This window comes from Scomber japonicus, chromosome 18 (genome assembly GCF_027409825.1).
Source record: "Scomber japonicus isolate fScoJap1 chromosome 18, fScoJap1.pri, whole genome shotgun sequence".
Taxonomy (NCBI): domain Eukaryota; kingdom Metazoa; phylum Chordata; class Actinopteri; order Scombriformes; family Scombridae; genus Scomber; species Scomber japonicus.
In genome coordinates, this window is record NC_070595.1 from 23,558,286 (window position 1) to 23,568,422 (window position 10,137).

General features: G+C 39.8%; 1 protein-coding gene across 1 annotated transcript in view; it reads left to right on the plus strand.

The window, feature by feature from the left end:
• LOC128379081 (BAH and coiled-coil domain-containing protein 1) overlaps nucleotides 1-6,488 on the plus strand; it is a 60,815-nt gene extending 54,327 nt beyond the window's left edge. Inside the window, exons 21-28 of the mRNA XM_053338695.1 lie at nucleotides 38-152; nucleotides 768-843; nucleotides 3,092-3,200; nucleotides 3,336-3,452; nucleotides 3,557-3,718; nucleotides 4,257-5,500; nucleotides 5,677-5,913; nucleotides 6,050-6,488. Of these exons, the coding sequence (XP_053194670.1) occupies nucleotides 38-152; nucleotides 768-843; nucleotides 3,092-3,200; nucleotides 3,336-3,452; nucleotides 3,557-3,718; nucleotides 4,257-5,500; nucleotides 5,677-5,913; nucleotides 6,050-6,259 (2,270 nt within the window). The 3' untranslated portion in view covers nucleotides 6,260-6,488. The remainder of the gene's footprint in view (nucleotides 1-37; nucleotides 153-767; nucleotides 844-3,091; nucleotides 3,201-3,335; nucleotides 3,453-3,556; nucleotides 3,719-4,256; nucleotides 5,501-5,676; nucleotides 5,914-6,049) is intronic.
• The last annotated feature ends 3,649 nt before the right edge of the window (nucleotides 6,489-10,137 follow it).

The window sequence follows — 10,137 nt, forward strand, 5'->3', positions numbered from 1 at the left end:
GAATATTAATTGTGATGTTGTGCTTTTCCTTCTATAGCTCCTAATTGTGTCCTGACCAAAGAACTCTTAACTGATGGACTGAAGGTGCTGATCTCAAAGGAGGATGAGCTTCTATATGCTGCCAGGGTCCACACTCTGGAGCTTCCAGACATGTAAGCAGACACATGGGGTTCAAGTTATCAGTCAGTGTGCATCAAGTAATTAACTTAATCAGATTATTTTACTCATTAAGATTGAAATCAAAGTAACTGCAATTAACATACTTTGATTACTTTAATCTTATGAATTACAGTGACGTCATCGAGCGCAGGTGGTAGAACGGAGTAAAGGGCATTTCTATGTAAAAGCTACATCATGGCTAGCAGTGGTGGGAAATTTCATTAATGAATGATCATGTCGGCTACCACATATCTTTCCGGACAATAACCTGTCATGAAATAAATCATGCAATGTTTATTCAGGAAGGCGTCTTTCAGATCAAGAAAAAATAAATATGAATGAAAGGGAGAGAAGTCATCACCAGGGTTAGGATTAGAATTTTACCCTCTTTTTGTCTCTTTTTTTGCTTTTTCTTCCTTACATAACAAGCCCCACATTGCCTTATACCTGGCTCAGAGTATCAATACAGCTCTGCTAGCTCAGGCAGCAAAGATATGTTATTACAACAGCAGAGTGGGAGTAGCATGACATGAGAGCCAGGCAAGCATAATCTAACCAGCTGAAAATAGCTTCTGATTTTTTCTCTCTCTGCTGTGCTCTTTTTCTAGCTTTAGCATTGTTATTGATGGTGAAAGAGGAAACCGCCCAAAAATCTATTCATTGGATCAACTGCTACAGGAAGCTGTAAGTTCACCCCACTGCACTAAAACACTATTTGCGACAAAAAAAGCCATCACTTGTTTGGTCTTGGTCACTCAACACTTCCATTCCTCTTAAACCTCATTCAAACCCTATTTGCATTTCTCCCTTGCCTTCCAGCCTTTCTGTGGCTCTGTCAGTCCCTTTGCTTTCTCTTGTTCAACCTCCCCTGACTGTCTCTCGGGGTCTCTGAGGCTATCTAAACCTCTTTAGTGAATATGAACAGATGGGAGGCAAGATCTTTGGGTTTGTGTGTGTGTGTGTGAGTGTCTGTGAATGTCCGTTAAATCCAGCTCTGTGTGTGGGTGGGATAATCCCACTAACACCTGGATCCATTCATTTTTGGAGTTTAAATGGGAGACGACGTAAACTTCACATTTCCACTGCTGCCACGGTAATGGAGCTGTCTAAGGGCTCAGATAGACAAAAACACAACAGCACATGAAGGGAATCTATGTAATGATGACTTGAAGTGTAAAAAAAATGTAGGGTTAACCAGTTACTATAACTTGTCTGTCTATTTGGCTATAAGATTGTTAGCGTCTTTAATTTTAGGTAGGGTGGTTAAGATTTTTTCAACCTAGACCACAAGATCGTTACGATGTGTCATTATCACCCAGTTTCATGTTAAGATATGATTACAGTTTACCTAAGTCATTCACGTAATGAGACATAATTATACACTTTAGAAACCACAGCACATTCTTGGCTGGTATTCATTTGCATTTAGGTAACCTGTGCTTCCTGGTGTGCCTTGCATCCAGAATAGTATGTTAGTGTTTACTGCAGTAGGTGACCTTTGCCCCATTTTCTGAGAGGATGTTGGTCTATGTACTAATAAAAACTAGGTCATCCAAAGTAAAGCAGTCATATCCACATATTCTCCAACTGTGGAAATCAGTCTTCACTATTGCCAAACAGGGCACAGGACATTGTATCTGTACATTAATAAGTGTCCAAAGATGATGAACCTGAAAGTGTTTGCTTTTGCTGTCACTCCAAGACATCACAACTGTACAGGAACCTCATGCAAAATAGTTTTCATATAATTATGAATAATAAATTAGTGATTTAAAAAAATGTATTGTGATATAGAAATGATCCCAACTATATTAAAATGAATTATGTGCTATGTTTTGAATTCTTTACTGGCAAACAACTTCACTTAAAGTCATAAGGAATTAATTATTATACCCATTGTGTTTTCAGTTAAGGTTAAAATTGTCGTGAATAGTCTGATGAAATTTGAAAAATGACACCTACATTTTCCATCTCAGGAAATGTGGTCAAGATTAACTGATTCATACATCATGCATGAATAGGATTGAATTAATTTCAAGTATTTCAAGTACTATTTTTATTATTGTTGTTTGTCTGTCTATGTATAAAGGTATAAAGTCCCACATACTGCTTATATCTCCCTATTGGCCAAGAATTACCATAGTATTCAACTGACCATAAGATCGGTGTTGATCAGATGCCTGTTCTGACCATCACAAATACATTACTCCATTTACTACCTGACGTCTTGTCCCCTTCTTCTCTCATCCACGTAAGCTTGTCCATACTCATCAATATTAGTTTCCTCACAAAGTGTCCTCACAATGCCATTTCCTTACTCTCCTGACAGCTCTACACACTGCACTCCTGGTAACTTTAGTCTTATCTAAACATTAATCTGATAGCAGCTGGTTCTAATTATGCCATTCTTCCACTTTTGTGTCTTTAAATTCGTCCAACAGCTCCTCCACTCTGACACCAAAACCCCGATTTTCACCAAGCTTCTTCTCACTATCCTTTGCACACACACACACACACACGCTCACACCCACATCCACACCTCATCAGTCAAAGGGTCCCTCGCCATGGCAACAGTAAATGAAAGCAACCTGAAAGAGCCCCCAGTGAGTGGCGGATGCTGGGGCTGCCTGCATTGTTGGAGGGAGGATCTGGCAACCTGCAATCACAAGCTCTCTATTCAGGCCCTCTTTAGTATTACTCAGCAAGTCAGGATTTACTGCATCATGGCTTCCGTTCTTTTCAGCCCTGACTGGCACATTGGCATGAGATAAGTGCCGCTTGGAAACGTGGCACAGTGACTGCCCATGCACAATGCTCCATTGCTTTCACGCTGTTTGTATATATGTGTGTGTGTGTATGTGTATGTGTATGCATGCATGTCTTCGTGTGCAGCCTGTAATGAATCTTAATCATGTTTTGGTCTGAATTTCAGGTCCTGGATGTATGTCCGGAGTCAGAGGCTATGCTCACTGAAGGAACCAGGGTGTGTGCTTACTGGAGCGAACGTTCACGCTGCTTATACCCTGGCTATGTTCGCAGAGGTGAGACATCAACTTTTTCCCTCTGTTTTCCTATGTATTCTTTGCATCTTCAACTAAATATTTAAATGTATGACCTTTTTTGCATTTGCTAATTTTCCTGCACATCTAAGAAAGTTATTTTATTATCTCTTACAGGTGGTTCGTCTGATGAGGGGAAGCAAGGAGGAGTGATGGTAGAATTTGATGATGGAGACAGAGGAAAGATATCTCTTCCAAACATTCGCCTCCTGCCACCAGGATACCAGATTCGCTGTAGGTGTCTCCTTTTTATGTAACTTTGAATTTCCCCTTTCATGTTGTGGTGTATTGTATACCTGTAACTAAATGCTAACAATTCTCTACCCCTTATCCTGTAGGTGGGGAGTCACCCCCTGCTCTGCTGGTACCTAGTGGGACAACAGCCAAGAGAAGTTGCAGTTTGGAGCAGGCCCCAATCAGTGACAGACCTTCTGACAGACACAACACTATCAATACTGTAACCAACAACCAACCTCTTACACTTCATAAAAGAAGACCAGGTGAGAATGAACCCCTGAAACGTGTATTCACCAAAAAGGTTTTTTTTTCCTGTGTAGCACCCATATTATTTATCTGCTTGTTACAACAAATCCTTTAAGCTATATGAAAAATGTCATGTTTTTATAGCTGTGCCATTACATAAACTATTCCAATTGCCTTATGTGTCATATCATTTTTTTTTATATCCATAAAATCTCAGCTGTCTTTGAAAACCATAGGTTCTTTTTTATCTTTTTGTGGCTGTATGATGATGTTTAAGACATATACAGTATATTGAAAAGTATTTCTAATATTGTGCCTATATCATGCATGTAAATGGGGGTTGGAGCAAAACTAAATGAATGAATGAATTAACACAGTGCCAACATAAACTGAGCAATTTTACAACAGAATCTATTGTGGGGCTATTTCAATGGACTGTATAAGATTGCACAGGTATATTGATTAAACTAGCCAATGTGTATACAAATGAGACGCAGTCATGTTTTATCATTTGTGATGTATTGGTAAAATAATGACACATTTTCTTCATTCTAGGGAGACCAAAGGGTTCTGGGAAAAAACAAAAGCAACAGCAAGCTGAGAATGCCAATAAAAATAATTCACTTTTCTTGGGTTGGCCTTTGTTGGCCAACACCAGGAAGCGGACATCCGACAATCCATTTCAACTCAATGGGACACCCAGGAAGGCCATGAGAGGGAAGGAAGATGACCTTTTCCCCTTGCCTCAGATCCAGCCACTGGCCTCCACCCCAGCCAAAGGGCTTTTTAGCAGCAGCTCCTTCGAGGTGGACTCCTTCAGCAGCATTGCAAATGGCTACTCCTCCTTCTGTACTCAGTCCACAGGACCAGGTCCTGGTTTATCTCTGGGCCCTAGAAGTGGGCTCTATGGCCAAAGGCGCAGGCAAGATGAGCTGGTAATGCCGAGGAGCAGGAAGTCTGGACAAGAGTTCCTGGTCAAGTTGGATCATGAAGGTGTGACCTCCCCGAAGACAAAGAACAGCAAGGCTCTACTAATGCGAGGTGGATCTTCCAGTGTGAGTGGTATACCCAGGACAGAGGCTTACTCACATCCGGTCCTGCTCGTTAAAGACAACAAAAAGGGTGGTGCCTCCAGGGTAGAACTACTCCTAAAGGGAACCACACCCCAAAGAAAACCCTCTGCTTCTCTGCGTCTGGGGGAATATGGAGACCTGGGCTTCAGCTCCCACCGGGAGTGTCACAGTTCCTACTCTGATCTGGATGATGAAGAGGAGGAAGAAGAAGAGAGGAGGAGGGCTGCACTGGCTGCAGCCTCAGGAGGACTAAGGACAGCTGGCCGTTTCCTCTCTCGTCTCTCTGTCTCCTCCTCCTCCTCTGGTTCTTCCAGCTCCTCCTCTTCAGGCTCTCTCTCTAGTTCCAGCCTATGTTCCTCTGACAATGACTCCTCGTACAGCTCAGAGGATGAGGAAAGTTCTACTCTGATGCTGCAGAGTTGTCTGTCTTCCCACCGGGGGCTCCTGCAACCCACGGAACCCTCCACTTCTTCAAGGTCGCACCAGCACTCCTTTGTGGCTAAAGCTGTGGCTGTTTCCAGTAGCAAAGGAGTCCTCCCTGAACATATCTCCAACAGCAAGTCCCTGAAGAGGAAAGAATGCAGCAGTTCCACCTCTAAACCATCTAAGGATTTTGTGAAGAAACCTAGGATGCTTCCAGATGACACTCCATTTATTCCAAGGCCCAAGATGTCTGCTTTCCTTGCAGGACGACAAAGTTGGAGGTGGTCAGGAAACCCTACACAGGTGAAAATCCTTCCCATGTTTCTACTACATGCCATAAATGTTGCTAAGATTCATCCTCTTTTCTTTCAATATAATCAGTTTAGGTATCTTATAATAATTAAATCAATAAAGTCAATATGTATTATAATTATTATTATTATCAAAGAGGATTGGTCAAAGTGTCTTGTTTTCCACAGAGGCGAGGTCTAAAGGGCAAGGCCAGAAAGCTTTTCTACAAGTCCATTGTGCGAGGCAGAGACACAGTGAAAGTAGGAGACTGTGCTGTGTTCCTATCAGCTGGACGCCCTAACCTCCCATATGTAGGTCGAATTGAGAATTTCTGGGAATCCTGGACCTCCAATATGGTGGTCAAAGTCAAGTGGTTCTACCACCCTGAAGAGACCAAGCTAGGCAAAAGGCATCGAGATGGCAAGGTGAGCTGTGATGTAGGTTACAATTTATGGAAATTGTTATTCACCCAAGATATTAAACTTTCAAATTATGTTTATTCTTTCTTAATTGATTCATAAATATAATGATGCAACTAACTTTGCCTTTTTACTCATCCAGCATGCTCTGTACCAGTCCTGTCATGAGGATGAGAATGACGTCCAGACAATCTCTCATAAGTGTCAGGTGGTGAGCAGGGAGGAGTATGAGTGTCTGACTCGCAATCAGAAGCCGAACAGTACCTCCCCAGACCTCTACTACCTGGCTGGGACGTATGACCCCACCACTGGTCAGCTGGTTACTGCTGAAGGGGTTTCCATCCTTTGCTGAACCTCCATAAGGACACTACTGAAATATTCCTCTGGAGGAAGGATCAAAGTCTAATACTTTATCTACAACACCCTCCAGCCATGTGAGATGACGTGTTCCTTGGTGTCAAGGACCAGCAACAAAACAGGGCTGTCTGGGGTTACACACTGGAGTTTATGGGTGTCTAACCTTCGTGGAAGTGAAGGGGATGTCCGTATCTAGTTGATCGTTTCAAGGAGAATGATCGAAGTCTGGGTCTTCCTGGGCATCACGAAAATTTAATAGCTGGTGTTTTATTGGTCTAACTAATCTCTTTTTAATATATACCATGTGATTGACAGCTTCATAACTGGTTTTTGGACTCAAGCTCCCAGCTCCTATCATATGTCACCAAAGGACAGCTGAGAGTGCATTGGACTGTGCAAAGTACCATGAGGCTAAATGGTCTCTGAGGACCAATTATTTAAAAGGTAGCCTTACCTGAGGGAATGAAAAAGAAAGTGAGGCTGGGGGCTCTCCTTAGACCTCATCATTCCAGGGAAGTTTAAAACATGTAAAGGATGTAAAGTTGATGTCTGTAAATATTTTGAATTTTTCCCAATCAAGCCATACACTTCAGTACCTCTCGCCTGTCTTAACTGTTCAGGTGTACATTGTACAGTTGAAATATTGTATTGTTGTCTGTTGTTTATATGTACATAAAAGCTATTTTATATAGGAGTTTATTGTATATATGAGATGTATCCATGTTTGCGATTGATTTATTTTTATATGGGTGTAGAATGTTTTTTTTCTGTTGTTTTTCCTTTGCTTTGGGAAATCAAGATTGAAGATGTTAGTGTTGCACTGCATATGCCCTGCTGAGACAGAGACAGACAGAGCACAGACAAAGACAGAAGGATTTAGTCTATAACAGGACAAGACTCACTTTCTGAGAGATATGGGGTCATCCTGTTTAAAAATAGGTCAAGTGGCTTTTTGTATAAGTGTTCTGTTACTTCACATTTTTGCTATCCTATCCTTTTTATTTATGTACCTCTCAGTTGGTCATCATCACAAGGCAGATCCCACTGGACTGCAATCACGGGTCAAAAGTGATTTAAGATTAATGATATAAGTATACCATTTTGACACAATATTTGTGTGTGATGAGTGTCCTGGCATCACAATAATCATATCCACACAAATCAATTTAGAACAAAACTGGGTCTTTTAATGAACATGTGTAAAATGTGCATTGCACTCATGAATGCATAGCACATTATGACCCACAAAATACCAAAGTGTCTTTAATGTCTTTATTTCCTATATTTAAATTTTAACATGTCAAGCACCTGTACTGAACTAAAATCAGAAATCACTGGTAACTTATAGAATACTTGTCCTCCACTATGTGCATATATATATTGACTTTGTGACAATGATTTCTTGCACATGTACCTACAGTTCTGGCTAGTGCAAAAAATATGCAGCAAAAAGCCACCTGGGAGTGTGACTATGAAGTTCAAGGTACTGACAAAGTAAGAGGTTGAGTACTGACAATATGTTGGTATTTGTCTATTTTAGTTTCATCAGCCATCTCTGTCTATTTTGTACAGTACACGCACATACTCAATGCTAACTGTGAAGGACAATCAGATTCACAAAGCAATGGACATAGAGTAGGGTCACTCAATCTGAAAATTGCTTCAGTTTATTTAATTTGTGCCAAGTACATTTTGTCTATATTTGTCTTGTTTGATATGCAATCCTGAGTATTCTTTGTTCACAAAGGTATATTTTGTTCGCCAACATTTTATTTATTGTCAGTGTTGCTGTTTGTTCATGCCAAGAGCGCTTTATGAGAATGTGACATTGTTTTTTTCTTGGTGTGATGTCGCATTTGCATTTCTTAAATAAATCTGGTCTTGTAGAGGCCATTTAGTGAAAAGAAATAAAGCAACACTGGATTCTTCTCATCCACAAATCTCTTTGAGTTAATTGTATTATTTTGGATGTGTCTGCTTTGACTTACTTCACATACCATTTGTCATTAACACATTTGTGTTTATCTCAGATTTTTGCACCTACGGTTTGTATAAAATAATAAACACACTTTTTTTTCCTATGCTGGAAACACAAATAACAAAATCCTAAAAGCTGTAAAAATGATACCACAGTCACCAATTATAGTGTGTGTGTGTGTGTGATATGAATGTGGTGGAGTAAACATTACAAAAGCCATTTCTTACTGTAAGTAAGACAGAAGGAAACAGGGTGAGACATTTAAAGAGTCCTCTTGGATTCTGAAATAGATTGGTTGAATAAATCTTTGTAATGTTGCCTTTGAAAGACTGAATACAATTAGTTTTGTCATAAATGGGACAGATGGAGACAGAACTGACACCAAAGTCACACTGTTTTAAGAACAGACTAAGCTAGTCCAAGTGAATTTGCACTGGTGCAAAAGTTTAGTCAATGGTATAACCAGTAGCCTATTTACACAAATAAAGCAACCTGTTGGCAGAATAACATAAAGTTGCAGTGTGCTGAATTTAGTGGCATCAACCAGTGAGCCTGCAGACTGCAACCAAATGAGTACCCTTCCCCTCTCCCTGTCTGAATGTGTAGGAAATCTTTTTAATTAATTTTTACACACTGCACCTTTAAGTCAGGCATGTCATCAGCTGATCAGTATCATTTGACAGTAACAATCACCAGGTGGGTGAGTCAATGAGGAGTCTTTATGACAAGGTCATCTTCTTTCTTTTGATCATTTTGTGCTGACTTTACTGCTACTGATTCTACTGTTTATTATATCTGTGCCTTTATCACATGGCTTCCTTACTATACTCATAACTCATAACATATTTAACCATATAGCCTCCACCTGTTCTAGTTTCTTATTACTAGATGTGGTGATGGCTGCTTTTGCCTTGTTGTGCATTATGTATATCATATCTCATTTTATATATGTGTTGGGCTCTATTCTTAGGGGGGTTTTAATGCTCTCCCCTTAGAATTTTTAGGCTACTTGGATTCATTGGAAAGCAACATCAAGCATAAAGCCCCTTTTCCTGCCAAATTCTTTTATTTGCTGTGATAAATCCTTTGATGTAAGTGTCTCTGGCTGAGCTAAGTTTATATGAGCTTTGAGTTCCTTAGTAAATAGAGAGAGATCTGTCACAGCATCAAATAAAGCCTACTGGGTTTAGCTGCCAAGCTCTGTAAACATGATGTTGACTGATTTAGAGAAAGATATGAATTTTTATGATTCATGATAAAGCACATAGTACATAAGTACATTTTCTTTTAAAATAAATGTGTTCTTTGCTGATGTATCTGTGGGGTGATAGAAAAACAAGAGATAGGCCCAAACACTAACTAAAGCAACCACTTTGTCCGTAGCCTTTGAAAAAGTCTGTCAGCATTCTGTGTGTTAATGTTTCCAAGTTTGTAAATGTGTAATTCACTTATTTGTACTGTTTTTTTTGTTTGTTTTTTTTTTTACATACAAAGCTTAGTAAATGATCAATATTTTTATAGATGATGTATGAATAAGAAATTACAAAAAAAATAAGATTTTATTCAAATTAAAGGTTTCTTCTTGATCAAATCTAAGATATTTACATAAACACTTTTCACATCTCCTAAATGAAAGGCAGATGTAAAGTTGGACGCTCTCTAGTGGAACACAACGCAAACTGCATCACACAAAATACTGAAAACACATTTTTTGCTATATTGACCCAGACACACTGTAGAATCAGGAATTTAAATTAAGTGCCTGAAGCAGCAGGTATATTCTTCCATCCCACCACACCATCCATAACCTACAGCATCTGTCCATTTGCATACATGCTCATCAGCTGTGACAAAGACAATCTTTGTAACCTGAATCAGTGAAATAACCACTGGCT